At 37.1% G+C, this 21,434-nt stretch overlaps 1 protein-coding gene across 1 annotated transcript in view; it reads right to left on the bottom strand.

Annotated features, from left to right (window-relative positions):
* The window catches only part of LOC126991913 (uncharacterized), a 125,127-nt gene that overhangs the window by 62,941 nt on the left and 40,752 nt on the right, over positions 1-21,434 (bottom strand). Inside the window, exons 6-8 of the mRNA XM_050850591.1 lie at positions 3,585-3,665; positions 3,275-3,358; positions 618-655 (exon numbers count right to left, since the gene is read on the bottom strand). Coding sequence (XP_050706548.1) covers positions 618-655; positions 3,275-3,341 — 105 coding nt within the window. The 5' untranslated portion in view covers positions 3,342-3,358; positions 3,585-3,665. The remainder of the gene's footprint in view (positions 1-617; positions 656-3,274; positions 3,359-3,584; positions 3,666-21,434) is intronic.

Raw genomic sequence — 21,434 nt, 5'->3', positions numbered from 1 at the left:
CCTGCGGGCATTTCAAGCCCTCCATATATATTATCACAAGTGTTTACGGCAGGATATTTGATTCAATAGTGTAAGAGTTCACAATCACCACATGTTCAGAGAATGGTATTATATATGGTTGACACGTCCTTATAGAGCAATGTTTTGATAGCACTGTAACGTTTTGTTCATTATTTTGGCAGTGGGTCTTCCTCTTCTTCTTCATTCCTCCTTGTGTTGTGGAGAAAATCTGCCCTGCGTACGGGTCACGATATCTTACGCCATGCCTGGAGCTGCCGTAAAGTTAAGGTGCCGGAAGAATGTCGTAACTGTTTAGCGAATAGCCCAAAGCAGCCGAAGGTTGCCTTAAGACATTTTTTGTGACTTAGGAATGTCGTAACTCGTTAGTGAATCTAGGCCCTGGTTCACAGAGTCATCACATTCTTCTTCCATACAACAAAACTGTTTCCTCAAAAACTTTTCTTACAAATTTCTGGATCTTATAATTCCAATCTAACACTGACAGGTGTGGCCAGAACACTCTTCTGAGGACAAGGAAAAAAAGCTGCATGGCATTCCAGGCCCCTGACCTGACCTGACCTGACCAAAGAAAAAGCCACCAAAAGCTGTCCACTCACTTCCTTCCTTTCTCTCTTCTTTCCTTCCTCTGGACACTCTGTTGACAGGAAAACAGTTAGGAAGAAAAAATAAAAGAAAATAAGAGTCAACACAACACACACACACACACACACACACACACACACACACACACGAAGAGGAAGGCTGTGAAAGGCAGGCAGGCACTTGTGGTGCCCCGCAGGGCACTACATCTACCAACACAGATGCAGTAACACCTCCTGACCCAGTACGAGCACCACAAATAAACAAAGAAGAAGAAAGCGATGATGAACGGTAGAATTCATCTAATAACAAGAACAATTTGAAGAACACAGCACAGCGAGGCGACAGTGTGAAGAACAAACCATTATGGAAACACACAGGAAGTAAAAAGGGGCGTCTCAGGCCACCACATAGCTCTGCCGGAAACCACCCACTTCACCCAACGACAGCACCACGCTAAAGGACGAGAATCATGTAAACCCAAGCCATGTAGAATACTCATGAATATTCACTCTTATGTACTTATGAGGATGTAACCATATCATAGAGTGCACCCTCAGTGCCTTATGTGTAAAGTCAATGGTTATGACGCAGTAACGACGTATAGTGACGTAGGCAACCGCCCATATAAGGGGGTTCCTGTTGGATGTACGAGATGTTTTCTGCCTGCGCCCGCACCCGCGAGGCGAACCTCTGTCAGTTATTGACTCACTCAGTAAACGGGAGCACACACGCCCTGCATTTCCTTAGCCAGACATCTTACATGGCACAGTGAACGGAAGTCTGGACCTACTAACTGACCACTCCTCCCCGGCCGTCACCAGCCTCCGCTCCAGAGAAGTGCGAGCTGGAGATGTCGCCAGCCGCCTTTAAGTCACGGAGGAGGTCCATGGAGTGCTGGCTGCTTCTGTGCAGGTGGCTGCCACAGGAGGCAGTGCAACACGTCAGGCTCCAATGCGTCCCTGCCCTGCAGTGGACCCTGGACGCACGCTTCACTATGGACCGGTGGAGCACCCTGACTCCACCCACGGCCTTGGACGCCATCGGCAAGCTTGTCCTTCGGCCATATACACAGGCAGTGCAGTGGGCAGAGTTCTTTGGAGCGAGGCAGGAGCAGGAGTGTGTCAGTGAGTACATAACCAAGTGCACACACAGAAAGCGACAGACTGTGCCTTTAAGTGCCAACAGCGTAGCACAGATTTGTTGGAGTACTTGTCGCTTAGAAAGTTAATGGGAGTCCTCCGTGACGTGACACTGAGGCAACAAGTGTACCAGGCGTGTGACTCAATCGGCAGTGTCGACGCCCTGAGGGCCATGTGTTGTGCTCACGAGGCCGCCCGTCGCGACACCACAGGTGGTGGAGGCCCGGGGCGGGAGGCTGCTCGTGCGGCTGGCACCGCGCAAAGTGAGGAGACCGAGTGCGAGGAAGAGTAGCTGTAATTTGAACTGAGCTATAAGATTAACAGTATTTATAACTGTTGGTGGAATTGAGGTTTTAAATCTAATAATTGTAATTCAGCTTAAGAGTTGTAAAAAGTAAACTAACTCATGTAAACAATATTCTCATGAGTAAATACACTCATCATATATATAAGGAAAAAAGTGCCCACCACCTCAGACAATTTGGTGGAAGACACTTAAAAATCCCTCCCTGACACTTACCCTGACGGTGGTATACAATATACATATTAGCGACGTTTCACAGGAGGTTTAATACATTATGTTAGTATCTTAATGTAGTGACACGACTTGCCTGATGGGCGAGCCTCGCATAACCCACTTAGCCAGGGGGTTAAGTACCTCTTTGGCCGACTGGTAAAGGTAGCTCTCCGTTACGCTGGTCGCGGGTTCGATCCCCGCGCCGGCAAACCTTTCCTTGTCTGGATTAATTTCTCGTGTGTTTCGTTACACGCGGTTTGTCGTGTGGGAGTGTTGTGAAGAGAAAATTCTGGCATTTCATTAATACTAACTAACAGCTTACAGAATATTGAAAACTTCTGAAAAAAAAAACCGAAAAGTTTTATAACAGCCATTGTATTCTGGCAGAGACACAGGTCAGTCAGGTGTCATGTTAGGTCTTGTTCATTAGGTTAGGTTAGAATTAAATAACACTAAACTTCCTAGCGATCCGATCACACCTCGGACAATGTATTGCATCAGCGGCACACGTTAGGTTTTATGAGGTAATAATTCTTGCTTTAAACAGAACCAGCTCATGGGTAATATATATGACAACAATAATGCCCACCTAGCTGTGTGCTGGATAACCATTAACAGTACTATGCATTACTTACCAACTGACGCAGGGGCAGGTCGTGACATGCGAGGCGGGGCAGGGCGGGGGGTCAGGGAGTGGACCTCCAGCATTGAAAAGTCACCCATTCAGCGCACGGTTTCTGTAAAATAGCAGCATCCCCATAATAAAGAGCATCATATACTGACCAAAGCAGAAATAAGTAGTACCAAGGAATCAAGGTACAAATGGAATACGAGAAATTTTCAGAGTAAATTCTCAGACGGGGTTAGATTAGGTTAGTTTTCTTTTTTTATTGACCCGGCGGTAGCAGCGAGGATCATGTTTCGTAATGGTCCTCTAAGCAAGAAAATGAGAATATATCACGACTCACACAGCTATGGGCTTGTGTAACCATCAACAGTGGTATGCATTTCTTACCAATGTATGCCGGGAGGTCATGACGCAGGGCAGGGCGGGTCATCTCAGGCATGGAAGAGTCGGTCATTTAGGGGTTTCTGGAAACTATAACCTTATAAATAATAGCAGGCATCATATATTTATCAGAAATGAACAGTCAGTGTCTCAAAATTGGTATGCAAAGCTAATATGCTACCTAACTCCTACTCCCAAGGTTAGGTTAGAATTGTTTTGAATCTTACAGTACAGGGATGCAAGTCAAGGGTATTTATAACAACACACCCCACATAGCTATGGACTGGAATATCCATTAACAGCAGGCATTTCTTACCAATTTATGCCAGGGGGCGGGCAGGCCAGGAAGGTGGGGCGGGGCGGGGCGGGTCGGGTCATCTCCGGCATGTAGTGGTTTCTGTAAAATACAAGGAATTACCAGACCTAAACCACTATTACACAAGCCCACTACACACCACAAAAAATGTCCACATATGCAAACTAACCGCCCCCCCCCCAACCCAGCAGGGGGCTTCGTGGTGCAGTGGTTAGCACACTCGGCTCACAAACGAGAGCCCGAGTTCAATTCCCACGACAGCCTTCCACGCCCGTGCATACGTGGATACATGAGATTAGTGCAGGAAAGATGTATTTTAGCCGTGAAAACGAAAAAATATGTTACGGGGTAGGTTACTGTCCCAGCCCGCCACGAAAAATATATATCCTTATTTTCTCAAAAAGGAAGACACTTAAGATCACGCCCGTACACCCACGTCAGCCTTCCACGCCCGTGCACACGTGGATATATGAGACCAGTGCAGGAAAGATGTATTGTAGCCGTGAAGACGAAAATTTTGTTACGAGGTGAATGTCAAACTGCCCCGCCCCGCTCCGCCCGCCGAGAACATTTGAGCTTGTTTTCTGCAATATTACATCATCTACGCTAACGCCAGTGTAGGAAAGCCTTTCCCCATCGACAGTGAATGCGTGGGGCGTTGTGGCGACTCTTGCAAACGACAATTAGTGACACAACGTAAGAAAAACTGTCTGTACGGGGCTGGGCTCAGGTCCGGCGGCCCCCGATGACGCGGGTGTTAGAATCGCTCCTAACGGGGTAACTAACGCTGGCACACCTGACCTGGCACCTCACACACCTGCCGGCACACCTCTAAATTATGTTGTAATAGTCCACGCCCCCCAGTGGTCAGTATTTAGGCCACATTACCTGATATTGCACGAGGCAACTCGAAGCCGTTCGTCCATAATTAAGCAAACGTTTGTGTTTTTTCCAAGTCAATGAAAAAATGCATAAACGTCCCTTATTTCTAAACGTACACCAATTCTGATACACCACTGGAATACAACAGAATAGACAACAGAATACATTAAAATACAACAGAATACAACAAAAAACAACGGAATAGAACATAATACATTAAAATACAACAGAATACAACAGAATACAACAAAAAACAACGGAATAGAACATAATACATTAAAATACAACAGAATACAACAGAATACAACAAAAAACAACGGAATAGAACATAATACATTAAAATACAACAGAATACAACAGAATAGAACAGAAAACAGCAGGAAACAACAGAAAACAACAGAAAAAACAACAGAAAACAACGGGAAACAACAGAAAAACAACAAGAAACAACAGGAAACAACAGAAAAACAACGGAATAGAACAGAATACATTAAAATACAACAGAATACAACAGAATAGAACAGAAAACAACAGGAAACAACAGGAAACAACAGAGAACAACAGAAAAAACAACAGAAAACAACGGGAAACAACAGAAAAACAACAAGAAACAACAGGAAACAACAGAAAAACAACAGGAAACAAAAGAAAAACAACAGGAAACAACAGAAAAACAAAAGAAAAGAACAGAAAACAACAGAAAAACAACAGAAAACATTAGAAAACAACAGAAAAATAACGGAAAACAACAGAAAAACAACAGAAAAATAACGGAAAACAACAGAAAAACAACAGAAAAGATTAGAAAACAACAGAAAAACAACAGAAAAATAACGGAAAACAACAGAAAAACAACAGAAAGCAAAAGAAAAACAACACAAAACAAAAGAAAACAACCGAAAACAACAGAAAAACAACAGAAAATAACAGAAAAACAACATAAAACAAAAGAAAACAACAGAAAAACAACAGAAAGCAAAAGAAAAACAACAGAAAACATAAGAAAACAACAGAAAAACAAAGAGAATACAACAGAATACAACAGAATAAAAGATAATACAACAGAATACAACAGAATAAAAGAGAATACAACAGAAAAAAAGATAATACAACAGAATACAACAGAATAAAAGAGAATACAACAGAATACAACAGAATAAAAGAGAATACAACAGAATACAACAGAATAAAAGAGAATACAACAGAATACAACAGAATAAAAGAGAATACAACAGAATACAACAGAATAAAAGAGAATACAACAGAATAAAAGATAATACAACAGAATACAACAGAATACAACAGAATAAAAGAGAATACAACAGAATACAACAGAATAAAAGAGAATACAACAGAATACAACAGAATAAAAGAGAATACAACAGAATACAACAGAATACAACAGAATAAAAGAGAATACAACAGAATACAACAGAATAAAAGAGAATACAACAGAATACAACAGAATAAAAGAGAATACAACAGAATAAAAGAGAGAACACAACAGAATAAAAGAATACAACAGAATACAACAGAATAAAAGAGAATACAACAGAATACAACAGAATAAAAGAATACAACAGAATACAACAGAATAAAAGAGAATACAACAGAATACAACAGAATAAAAGAGAATACAACAGAATACAACAGAATAAAAGAGAATACAACAGAATAAAAGAGAATACAACAGAATAAAAGAGAATACAACAGAATACAACAGAATAAAAGAGAATACAACAGAATAAAAGAGAATACAACAGAATACAACAGAATAAAAGAGAATACAACAGAATACAACAGAATAAAAGAGAATACAACAGAATACAACAGAATAAAAGAGAATACAACAGAATAGAACAGAATACAACAGAGTAAAAGAGAATACAACAGAATACAACAGAATAAAAGAGAATACAACAGAATAACAGAGAATACAACAGAAAAAAAGAGAATACAACAGAATAAAAGAGAATACAACAGAATACAACAGAATAAAAGAGAATACAACAGAATCAAAGAGAATACAACAGAATAAAAGATAATACAACAGAATACAACAGAATACAACAGAATACAAGAGAATACAACAGAATACAACAGAATACAACAGAATAAAAGATAATACAACAGAATACAACAGAATAAAAGAGAATACAACAGAATACAACAGAATAAAAGATAATACAACAGAATACAACAGAATAAAAGATAATACAACAGAATACAACAGAATAAAAGATAATACAACAGAATAAAACAGAATAAAAGAGAATACAACAGAATAAAAGAGAATACAACAGAATAAAAGAGAATACAACAGAATACAACAGAATAAAAGATAATACAACAGAATACAACAGAATAAAAGAGAATACAACAGAATAAAAGAGAATACAACAGAATACAACAGAATACAACAGAATAAAAGATAATACAACAGAATACAACAGAATAAAAGAGAATACAACAGAATAAAAGAGAATACAACAGAATACAACAGAATACAACAGAATAAAAGAGAATACAACAGAATACAACAGAATAAAAGAGAATACAACAGAATACAACAGAATAAAAGAGAATACAACAGAATACAACAGAATAAAAGAGAATACAACAGAATACAACAGAATAAAAGAGAATACAACAGAATAAAAGAGAATACAACAGAATACAACAGAATACAACAGAATAAAAGAGAATACAACAGAATAAAAGAGAATACAACAGAATAAAAGAGAATACAACAGAATACAACAGAATAAAAGAGAATACAACAGAATACAACAGAATAAAACAGAATAAAAGAGAATACAACAGAATACAACAGAATAAAAGAGAATACAACAGAATACAACAGAATAAAAGAGAATACAACAGAATACAACAGAATAAAAGAGAATACAACAGAATACAACAGAATACAACAGAATAAAAGAGAATACAACAGAATACAACAGAATACAACAGAATAAAAGAGAATACAACAGAATAAAAGAGAATACAACAGAATACAACAGAATAAAAGAGAATACAACAGAATAAAAGAGAATACAACAGAATACAACAGAATAAAAGAGAATACAACAGAATACAACAGAATAAAAGATAATAAAACAGAATACAACAGAATAAAAGAGAATACAACAGAATAAAAGATAATACAACAGAATACAACAGAATAAAAGAGAATACAACAGAATACAACAGAATAAAAGAGAATACAACAGAATACAACAGAATACAACAGAATAAAAGAGAATACAACAGAATAAAAGAGAATACAACAGAATACAACAGAATAAAAGAGAATACAACAGAATAAAAGAGAATACAACAGAATACAACAGAATACAACAGAATACAACAGAATACAACAGAATAAAAGAGAATACAACAGAATACAACAGAATAAAAGAGAATACAACAGAATACAACAGAATAAAAGAGAATACAACAGAATACAACAGAATAAAAGAGAATACAACAGAATAAAAGAGAATACAACAGAATACAACAGAATAAAAGAGAATACAACAGAATACAACAGAATAAAAGAGAATACAACAGAATACAACAGAATAAAAGAGAATACAACAGAATACAACAGAATAAAAGAGAATACAACAGAATACAACAGAATAAAAGAGAATACAACAGAATACAACAGAATAAAAGAGAATACAACAGAATACAACAGAATAAAAGAGAATACAACAGAATACAACAGAATAAAAGAGAATACAACAGAATACAACAGAATAAAAGAGAATACAACAGAATACAACAGAATAAAAGAGAATACAACAGAATACAACAGAATAAAAGAGAATACAACAGAATAAAAGAGAATACAACAGAATACAACAGAATAAAAGAGAATACAACAGAATAAAAGAGAATACAAAAGAATACAACAGAATAAAAGAGAATACAACAGAATAAAACAGAATACAACAGAATAAAAGAGAATACAACAGAATACAACAGAATAAAAGAGAATACAACAGAATACAACAGAATAAAAGATAATACAACAGAATAAAAGAGAATACAACAGAATACAACAGAATAAAAGAGAATACAACAGAATACAACAGAATAAAAGATAATACAACAGAATACAACAGAATAAAAGAGAATACAACAGAATACAACAGAATAAAAGAGAATACAACAGAATACAACAGAATAAAAGAGAATACAACAGAATACAACAGAATAAAAGAGAATACAACAGAATACAACAGAATAAAAGAGAATACAACAGAATACAACAGAATAAAAGAGAATACAACAGAATACAACAGAATAAAAGAGAATACAACAGAATACAACAGAATAAAAGATAATACAACAGAATAAAAGAGAATACAACAGAATACAACAGAATAAAAGAGAATACAACAGAATACAACAGAATAAAAGATAATACAACAGAATAAAAGATAATACAACAGAATACAACAGAATAAAAGAGAATACAACAGAATACAACAGAATAAAAGAGAATACAACAGAATACAACAGAATAAAAGATAATACAACAGAATACAACAGAATACAACAGAATAAAAGAGAATACAACAGAATACAACAGAATAAAAGATAATACAACAGAATACAACAGAATAAAAGAGAATACAACAGAATACAACAGAATAAAAGAGAATACAACAGAATAAAAGATAATACAACAGAATACAACAGAATAAAAGAGAATACAACAGAACACAATAGAATACAACAGAATAAAAGAGAATACAACAGAATACAACAGAAAAGAGAATACAACAGAATACAACAGAATAAAAGAGAATACAACAGAATAAAAGAGAATACAACAGAATACAACAGAATACAACAGAATAAAAGATAATACAACAGAATACAACAGAATAAAAGAGAATACAACAGAATACAACAGAATAAAAGAGAATACAACAGAATAAAAGATAATACAACAGAATACAACAGAATAAAAGAGAATACAACAGAATACAACAGAATACAACAGAATAAAAGATAATACAACAGAATACAACAGAATAAAAGAGAATACAACAGAATACAACAGAATAAAAGAGAATACAACAGAATAAAAGAGAATACAACAGAATACAACAGAATAAAAGAGAATACAACAGAATACAACAGAATAAAAGAGTCCAGCACATGATCAGGCCATGGTGAACTCATACCACGAGTCTAGCACATGATCGGGCCATGGTGAATCCATATCACGAGTCTAGTACATGATCAGGCCTTGGTGAATACATATCATGAGTCTAGCACATGATCAGGCCGTGGTAATTACGAATTACACCTACTCCCATTAGCCCCCCCCCATTACCGTTAACCCCCGCCCCTTTTAATTATCAGCACGCAATTTACTGACCCTATTTACCTTATTCGTCACCGAACATGACCTAATTACGATTTCCACCTACTCCCAATGGCCCCCATTACCATTAACCCCGCCTTTTTAATTATCACCACGCAATTTACTGACCCCATTTACCCATCATTCGACACCGAACATGACCTATTTTCGAGTTTCACTTGCACCCATTGGGCCCTCCATTACCATAAATCCGCACCCTTTAATTATCACCACGCAATTTACTGACCCCATTTACCCATTACTCGACACCGAACATGACGTAATTATGAATTCCACATACCCCATTAGCCCCATTACCATTAACCCCGCCCCTTTAATTATCACCACGCAATTTACTGTCCCCATCTACCCATTATTCGACACCGAACATGACCAAATTGCGAATTCCACCTACTCCCATTAGCCCTCCATTACTATCAACCCCTGCCCTCTGATTATCACCATGCACTTTGCTGACCCCATTAACCCAGTATTTGACACCTCACATGACCCATTTTCGAGTTTCACGTACTCCATTAGCCCCTCCATTAACATTAGCCCCACCCCTTTAATTATCGCCACGCAATTTACTGACCCCATTTACCCATTATTCGACACCGAACATGACCAAATTACGAATTCCACCTACTCCCAATGAGCCCCCCATTACCATTAACCCCGCCCCTTTAATTATCACCACGCAATTTACTGACCCCATTTACCCATTATTCGACACTGAACATGACCAAATTACGAATTCCATCTACACCCCATGGCACCCCCATTACCATTCACCCCGCCCCTCTGATTATCACCACGCAATTTACTGACCCCATTTACCCAGTATTTGACACCTCACATGACCTATTTTCGAGTTTCACCTACTCACATTAGCCCCCCAATTACCATTAACCCCGCCCCTTTAATTATCACCACGCAATTTACTGACCCCATTATTCCAGTATTTGACACCTCACATGATCCATTTTCGAGTTTCACCTACACCCCTTAGCCCCCTCCATTACCGTTAGCCCCGCCCCCTTTAATTATCACCACGCAATTTACTGACCCCATTTACCCATTCTTCGACATCGAACATGACCTAATTACGAATTCCACCTACTCCCATTAGCCTTCCACGCCCGTGCACACGTGGGTACATGAGACTAGTGCAGGAAAGATCTATTTTAGCCGTGAAAACGAAAACTATGTTACGGGCTAAGTATCTGCCCCAAGCCCGCCATGAAAAATATATATCCTTATTTTCTCACAAAGGAAGACACTTAAGATCACGCCCGTACGCCCACGTCAGGGGCTTCCACATGCCGGGCAAGCCATCCATCACGGACATCAGATCGTGGTATGGCTTCATAAACCAGCTCGCCCCCTTCCTCGCCACCGCGCCGATCATGAACGCCTTCCGGGAGTTACTGAAGAAACCAACCGGAAGACATGTGTATTGGGACGACCAGCTTCAGTAGAAATTCCGCCAAGCCCAGGACACTATATGCCAGCTGGCCAAGGACGGTCTGACGTATTACGATAAAACCCGCCCCACCGCTGCCATCACCGACTGGAGCCGAGAGGGCATCGGATTCGTCATCCTCCAGCAGTACTGCAGTTGTGCATCGGCCTCCGCCCCATACTGCTGCTGACGTGACACTGAGGCAACAAGTGTACCAGGCGTGTGACTCAATCGGCAGTGTCGACGCCCTGAGGGCCATGTGTTGTGCTCACGAGGCCGCCCGTCGCGACACCACAGGTGGTGGAGGCCCGGGGCGGAGGCTGCTCGTGCAGGGCTGGCACCGCGCAAAGTGAGGAGACCGAGTGCGAGGAAGAGTAGCTGTAATTTGAACTGAGCTATAAGATTAACAGTATTTATAACTGTTGGTGGAATTGAGGTTTTAAATCTAATAATTGTAATTCAGCTTAAGAGTTGTAAAAAGTAAACTAACTCATGTAAACAATATTCTCATGAGTAAATACACTCATCATATATATAAGGAAAAAAGTGCCCACCACCTCAGACAATTTGGTGGAAGACACTTAAAATCCTCCCTGACACTTACCCTGACGGTGGTAAGGGTATACAATATACATATTAGCGACGTTTCACAGGAGGTTTAATACATTATGTTAGTATCTTAATGTAGTGACACGACTTGCCTGATGGGCGAGCCTCGCATAACCCACTTAGCCAGGGGGGTACCTCTTTGGCCGACTGGTAAAGGAGTAGCTCTCCCGTTACGCTGGTCGCGGGTTCGATCCCCGGCGCCGGCAAACCTTTCCTTGTCTGGATTAATTTCTCGTGTGTTTCGTTACACGCGGTTTGTCGTGTGGGAGTGTTGTGAAGAGAAAATTCTGGCATTTCATTAATACTAACTAACAGCTTACAGAATATTGAAAACTTCTGAAAAAAAAACCGAAAAGTTTTATAACAGCCATTGTATTCTGGCAGAGACACAGGTCAGTCAGGTGTCATGTTAGGTCTTGTTCATTAGGTTAGGTTAGAATTAAATAACACTAAACTTCCTAGCGATCCGATCACACCTCGGACAATGTATTGCATCAGCGGCACACGTTAGGTTTTATGAGGTAATAATTCTTGCTTTAAACAGAACCAGCTCATGGGTAATATATATGACAACAATAATGCCCACCTAGCTGTGTGCTGGATAACCATTAACAGTACTATGCATTACTTACCAACTGACGCAGGGCAGGTCGTGACATGCGAGGCGGGCAGGGCGGGGGTCAGGAGGACCTCCAGCATTGAAAAGTCACCCATTCAGCGCACGGTTTCTGTAAAATAGCAGCATCCCCATAATAAAGAGCATCATATACTGACCAAAGCAGAAATAAGTAGTACCAAGGAATCAAGGTACAAATGGAATACGAGAAATTTTCAGAGTAAATTCTCAGACGGGGTTAGATTAGGTTAGTTTTCTTTTTTTATTGACCCGGCGGTAGCAGCGAGGGATCATGTTTCGTAATGGTCCCTCTAAGCAAGAAAATGAGAAAAAATCACCCCTCACACAGCTATGGGCTTGTGTAACCATCAACAGTGGTATGCATTTCTTACCAATGTATGCCGGGAGGTCATGACGCAGGGCAGGGCGGGTCATCTCAGGCATGGAAGAGTCGGTCATTTAGGGGTTTCTGGAAACTATAACCTTATAAATAATAGCAGGCATCATATATTTATCAGAAATGAACAGTCAGTGTCTCAAAATTGGTATGCAAAGCTAATATGCTACCTAACTCCTACTCCCAAGGTTAGGTTAGAATTGTTTTGAATCTTACAGTACAGGGATGCAAGTCAAGGGTATTTATAACAACACACCCCACATAGCTATGGACTGGAATATCCATTAACAGCAGGCATTTCTTACCAATTTATGCCAGGGGGCGGGCAGGCCAGGAAGGTGGGGCGGGGCGGGGCGGGTCATCTCCGGCATGTAGTGGTTTCTGTAAAATACAAGGAATTACCAGACCTAAACCACTATTACACAAGCCCACTACACACCACAAAAAATGTCCACATATGCAAACTAACCGCCCCCCCCCCCTCCCAACCCAGCAGGGGGCTTCGTGGTGCAGTGGTTAGCACACTCGGCTCACAAACGAGAGAGCCCGAGTTCAATTCCCACGACAGCCTTCCACGCCCGTGCATACGTGGATACATGAGATTAGTGCAGGAAAGATGTATTTTAGCCGTGAAAAAGAAAAAATATGTTACGGGGTAGGTTACTGTCCCAGCCCGCCACGAAAAATATATATCCTTATTTTCTCAAAAAGGAAGACACTTAAGATCACGCCCGTACACCCACGTCAGCCTTCCACGCCCGTGCACACGTGGATATATGAGACCAGTGCAGGAAAGATGTATTTTAGCCGTGAAGACGAAAATTTTGTTACGAGGTGAATGTCAAACTGCCCCGCCCCGCCCCGCCCGCCGAGAACATTTGAGCTTGTTTTCTGCAATATTACATCATCTACGCTAACGCCAGTGTAGGAAAGCCCGCCCCCCTCGCCAGTGAATGCGTGGGGCGTGGTGGCGACTCTTGCAAACGAAAATGAGTGACACAACGTAAGAAAAACGGTCTGTACAGGGCTGGGCTCAGGTCCGGCGGCCCCCGATGACGCGGGTGTTAGAATCGCTCCTAACGGGGTAACTAACGCTGGCACACCTGACCTGGCACCTCACACACCTGCCGGCACACCTCTAAATTATGTTGTAATAGTCCACGCCCCCCAGTGGTCAGTATTTAGGCCACATTACCTGATATTGCACGAGGCAACTCGAAGCCGTTCGTCCATAATTAAGCAAACGTTTGTGTTTTTTCCAAGTCAATGAAAAAAATGCATAAACGTCCCTTATTTCTAAACGTACACCAATTCTGATACACCACTGGAATACAACAGAATAGACAACAGAATACATTAAAATACAACAGAATACAACAAAAAACAACGGAATAGAACAGAATACATTAAAATACAACAGAATACAACAAAAACAACGGAATAGAAATATAATACATTAAAATACAACAGAATACAACAGAATACAACAAAAAACAACGGAATAGAACAGAATACATTAAAATACAACAGAATACAACAGAATAGAACAGAAAACAACAGGAAACAACAGAAAGCAACGGGAAACAACAGAAAAAAAACAAGAAACAACAGGAAACAACAGAAAAACAACTGAATAGAACATAATACAATAAAATAAAACAGAATAGAAACGAAAACAACAGAAAACAACAGAAAAAACAGAAAAACAACAGGAAAACAATGTAAAACAACAGAAAACAAAACAGAAAAACAATGTAAAACAACAGAAAACAACAGAAAACAAAACAGAAAAACAATGTAAAACAACAGAAAAACAACAGAAAACAAAACAGAAAAACAACAGAAAACAAAACAGAAAAACAATGTAAAACAACAGAAAAACAACAGAAAACAACAGAAAACAAAACAGAAAAACAACAGAAAACAACAGAAAACAACAGAATAAAAGAAAACAAAAAACAACACAAAACAACAGAAAAAAAGAGAAAACAACAGAATACAACAGAATAAAAGATAATACAACAGAATACAACAGAATAAAAGAGAATACAACAGAATAAAAGAGAATACAACAGAATACAAAAGAATAAAAGAGAATACAACAGAATACAACAGAATAAAAGAGAATACAACAGAATACAACAGAATAAAAGAGAATACAACAGAATACAACAGAATAAAAGAGAATACAACAGAATAAAAGAGAATACAACAGAATAAAAGATAATACAACAGAATACAACAGAATAAAAGAGAATACAACAGAATAAAAGATAATACAACAGAATACAACAGAATAAAAGAGAATACAACAGAATACAACAGAATACAACAGAATAAAAGAGAATACAACAGAATACAACAGAATAAAAGAGAATACAACAGAATACAACAGAATAAAAGAGAATACAACAGAATACAACAGAATAAAAGAGAATACAACAGAATACAACAGAATAAAAGAGAATACAACAGAATAAAAGAGAATACAACAGAATACAACAGAATAAAAGAGAATACAACAGAATACAACAGAATAAAACAGAATAAAAGAGAATACAACAGAATACAACAGAATACAACAGAATAAAAGAGAATACAACAGAATACAACAGAATAAAAGAGAATACAACAGAATACAACAGAATAAAAGAGAATACAACAGAATACAACAGAATAAAAGAGAATACAACAGAATACAACAGAATAAAAGAGAATACAACAGAATAAGAGAGAATACAACAGAATACAACAGAATAAAAGAGAATACAACAGAATACAACAGAATAAAAGAGAATACAACAGAATAAAAGAGAATACAACAGAATACAACAGAATAAAAGAGAATACAACAGAATAAAAGAGAATACAACAGAATACAACAGAATAAAAGAGAATACAACAGAATACAACAGAATAAAAGAGAATACAACAGAATACAACAGAATAAAAGAGAATACAACAGAATACAACAGAATAAAAGAGAATACAACAGAATACAACAGAATAAAAGAGAATACAACAGAATACAACAGAATAAAAGAGAATACAACAGAATACAACAGAATAAAAGAGAATACAACAGAATACAACAGAATAAAAGAGAATACAACAGAATAAAAGATAATACAACAGAATACAACAGAATAAAAGAGAATACAACAGAATACAACAGAATAAAAGATAATACAACAGAATACAACAGAATAAAAGAGAATACAACAGAATACAACAGAATAAAAGAGAATACAACAGAATAAAAGAGAATACAACAGAATACAACAGAATAAAAGAGAATACTACAGAATACAACAGAATAAAAGATAATACAACAGAATACAACAGAATAAAAGATAATACAACAGAATAAAACAGAATAAAAGATAATACAACAGAATACAACAGAATACAACAGAATAAAAGATAATACAACAGAATACAACAGAATACAACAGAATAAAAGATAATACAACAGAATACAACAGAATAAAAGAGAATACAACAGAATACAACAGAATAAAAGAGAATAGAACAGAATACAACAGAATAAAAGAGAATACAACAGAATACAATAGAATAAAAGAGAATACAACAGAATACAACAGAATAAAAGAGAATACAACAGAATACAACAGAACAAAACAGAATACAACAGAATAAAAGAGAATACAACAGAATACAACAGAATACAACAGAATAAAAGAGAATACAACAGAATACAACAGAATAAAAGAGAATACAACAGAATACAACAGAATAAAAGAGAATACAACAGAATACAACAGAATAAAAGAGAATACAACAGAATAAAAGAGAATACAACAGAATAAAAGAGAATACAACAGAATAAAAGAGAATACAACAGAATAAAAGAGAATACAACAGAATACAACAGAATACAACAGAATAAAAGAGAATACAACAGAATACAACAGAATAAAAGAGAATACAACAGAATACAACAGAATAAAAGAGAATACAACAGAATACAACAGAATAAAAGAGAATACAACAGAATACAACAGAATAAAAGAGAATACAACAGAATACAACAGAATAAAAGAGAATACAACAGAATACAACAGAATAAAAGATAATACAACAGAATACAACAGAATACAACAGAATAAAAGAGAATACAACAGAATAAAAGAGAATACAACAGAATACAACAGAATAAAAGAGAATACAACAGAATACAACAGAATAAAAGATAATACAACAGAATACAACAGAATAAAAGATAATACAACAGAATACAACAGAATAAAAGAGAATACAACAGAATAAAAGATAATACAACAGAATACAACAGAATAAAAGAGAATACAACAGAATACAACAGAATACAACAGAATAAAAGAGAATACAACAGAATACAACAGAATAAAAGAGAATACAACAGAATACAACAGAATAAAAGAGAATACAACAGAATAAAAGAGAATACAACAGAATAAAAGAGAATACAACAGAATACAACAGAATAAAAGAGAATACAAAAGAATACAACAGAATAAAAGATAATACAACAGAATACAACAGAATACAACAGAATAAAAGATAATACAACAGAATACAACAGAATAAAAGATAATACAACAGAATACAACAGAATAAATGAGAATACAACAGAATACAACAGAATAAAAGAGAATACAACAGAATACAACAGAATAAAAGAGAATACAACAGAATAAAAGATAATACAACAGAATACAACAGAATACAATAGAATAAAAGATAATACAACAGAATACAACAGAATAAAAGATAATACAACAGAATAAAAGATAATACAACAGAATACAACAGAATAAAAGATAATACAACAGAATACAACAGAATAAAAGATAATACAACAGAATACAACAGAATAAAAGAGAATACAACAGAATACAACAGAATAAAAGAGAATACAACAGAATACAACAGAATAAAAGAGAATACAACAGAATAAAAGAGAATACAACAGAATACAACAGAATAAAAGAGAATACAACAGAATACAACAGAATAAAAGAGAATACAACAGAATACAACAGAATAAAAGAGAATACAACAGAATACAACAGAATAAAAGAGAATACAACAGAATACAACAGAATAAAAGAGAATACAACAGAATACAACAGAATAAAAGAGAATACAACAGAATACAACAGAATAAAAGAGAATACAACAGAATAAAAGAGAATACAACAGAATAAAAGAGAATACAACAGAATAAAAGAGAATACAACAGAATACAACAGAATAAAAGAGAATACAACAGAATAAAAGAGAATACAACAGAATACAACAGAATACAACAGAATAAAAGAGAATACAACAGAATACAACAGAATAAAAGAGAATACAACAGAATACAACAGAATAAAAGAGAATACAACAGAATACAACAGAATAAAAGAGAATACAACAGAATACAACAGAATAAAAGAGAATACAACAGAATAAAAGAGAATACAACAGAATAAAAGAGAATACAACAGAATACAACAGAATAAAAGAGAATACAACAGAATAAAAGAGAATACAACAGAGTACAACAGAATACAACAGAATAAAACAGAATACAACAGAATAAAAGAGAATACAACAGAATAGAACAGAATACAACAGAATAAAAGAGAATACAACAGAATAAAAGAGAATAAAAGAGAATACAACAGAATACAACAGAATACAACAGAATAAAAGAGAATACAACAGAATACAACAGAATAAAAGAGAATACAACAGAATAAAAGAGAATACAACAGAATAAAACAGAATAAAAGAGAATACAACAGAATACAACAGAATACAACAGAATAAAAGAGAATACAACAGAATACAACAGAATAAAAGAGAATACAACAGAATACCACAGAATAAAAGAGAATACAACAGAATACAACAGAATAAAAGAGAATAAAAGAGAATACAACAGAATACAACAGAATAAAAGAGAATACAACAGAATACAACAGAATAAAACAGAATAAAAGAGAATACAACAGAATACAACAGAATAAAAGAGAATACAACAGAATACAACAGAATAAAAGAGAATACAACAGAATACAACAGAATAAAAGAGAATACAACAGAATACAACAGAATAAAAGAGAATACAACAGAATACAACAGAATAAAAGAGAATACAACAGAATACAACAGAAGAAAAGATAATACAACAGAATACAACAGAATAAAAGAGAATACAACAGAATACAACAGAATAAAAGAGAATACAACAGAATACAACAGAATAAAAGAGAATACAACAGAATACAACAGAATAAAAGATAATACAACAGAATACAACAGAATAAAAGAGAATACAACAGAATAAAAGATAATACAACAATACAACAGAATAAAAGAGAATACAACAGAATACAACAGAATAAAAGATAATACAACAGAATACAACAGAATAAAAGAGAATACAACAGAATAAAAGAGAATACAACAGAATACAACAGAATAAAAGAGAATACAACAGAATACAACAGAATAAAAGAGAATACAACAGAATACAACAGAATAAAAGAGAATACAACAGAATACAACAGAATAAAAGAGAATACAACAGAATACAACAGAATAAAAGAGTCCAGCACATGATCTGGCCGTGGTGAACTTATACCACGAGTTTAGCACATGATCGGGTCATGGTGAATCCATATCACGAGTCTAGCACATGATCAGGCCGTGGTGAACACATCACGAGTCCAGCACATGATCAGGCCATGGTGAACTCATACCACGAGTCTAGCACATGATCGGGCCATGGTGAATCCATATCACGAGTCTAGTACATGATCAGGCCTTGGTGAATACATATCATGAGTCTAGCACATGATCAGGCCGTGGTAATTACGAATTACACCTACTCCCATTAGCCCCCCCCCATTACCGTTAACCCCCGCCCCTTTTAATTATCAGCACGCAATTTACTGACCCTATTTACCCCTTATTCGTCACCGAACATGACCTAATTACGAATTCCACCTACTCCCAATGGCCCCCCCCCCATTACCATTAACCCCCGCCTTTTTTAATTATCACCACGCAATTTACTGACCCCATTTACCCATCATTCGACACCGAACATGACCTATTTTCGAGTTTCACTTGCACCCATTGGGCCCCCCTCCATTACCATAAATCCCCGCACCCTTTAATTATCACCACGCAATTTACTGACCCCATTTACCCATTACTCGACACCGAACATGACCTAATTATGAATTCCACATACCCCATTAGCCCCCATTACCATTAACCCCGCCCCTTTAATTATCACCACGCAATTTACTGTCCCCATCTACCCATTATTCGACACCGAACATGACCAAATTGAATTCCACCTCCCATTAGCCCTCCATTACTATCAGCCCTGCCCTCTGATTATCACCATGCAATTTACTGACCCCATTAACCCAGTATTTGACACCTCACATGACCCATTTTCGAGTTTCACGTACTCCATTAGCCAGCCCCCCCGGTCATTATCACCACGCAATTTACTGACCCCATTTACCCATAATTCGACACCTAACATGACCAAATTACGAATTCCACCTACTCCCAATGACCCCCCCCCCATTACCATTAACCCCGCCCCTTTAATTATAACCACCCAATTTAATGACCCCATTTACCAATTATTCGACACCGAACATTAACAAATTACGAATTCCTCCAACCCCCAAGGGCACCCCCCCCCCCCATTACCATTCACCCCCGCCCCCTCTGATTATCACCACGCAATTTACTGACCCCATTTACCCAGTATTTGACACCACATGACCTATTTCCAAGTTTCATCTACTCCCATTAGCCCCTCCCCAATTACCATTAACCCCGCCCCTTTAATTATCACCACGCAATTTATTGACCCCATTTACCCATTATTCGACACCGAACATCACCTAATTACGAAATCCACCTACTCCCATTAGCCCCCACCCCATTACCATCAACCCCGCCCCTCTCATTATCACCACGCAATTTAATGACCCCATTAACCCAGTAGTTGACACCGCACATGATCCATTTTCGAGTTTCACCTACACCCATTAGCCCCCATTACCATTAACCCCGCCCTCTCATTATCACCACGCAATTTACTGACCCCATTATTCCAGTATTTGACACCTCACATGATCCATTTTCGAGTTTCACCTACTCCCATTAGCCCCCTCCATTACCGTTAGCCCTGCCCCTTTAATTATCACCACGCAATTTACTGACCCCAGTTACCCAGTATGCGACACCGACCATCACCTAATTACGAATTCCACCTACTCCCATTAGCCTTCCACGCCCGTGCACACGTGGGTACATGAGAGACTAGTGCAGGAAAGATCTATTTTAGCCGTGAAAACGAAAACTATGTTACGGGCTAAGTATCTGCCCCAAGCCCGCCATGAAAAATATATATCCTTATTTTCACAAAGGAAGACACTTAAGATCACGCCCGTACGCCCACGTCAGCCTTC

The sequence above is a fragment of the Eriocheir sinensis genome, unplaced genomic scaffold (genome assembly GCF_024679095.1).
Source record: "Eriocheir sinensis breed Jianghai 21 unplaced genomic scaffold, ASM2467909v1 Scaffold361, whole genome shotgun sequence".
Taxonomy (NCBI): Eukaryota; Metazoa; Arthropoda; class Malacostraca; order Decapoda; family Varunidae; genus Eriocheir; species Eriocheir sinensis.
The sequence above is the reverse complement of the archived record's forward strand: the minus strand, read 5'-3'. Positions and strand labels throughout refer to the sequence as shown.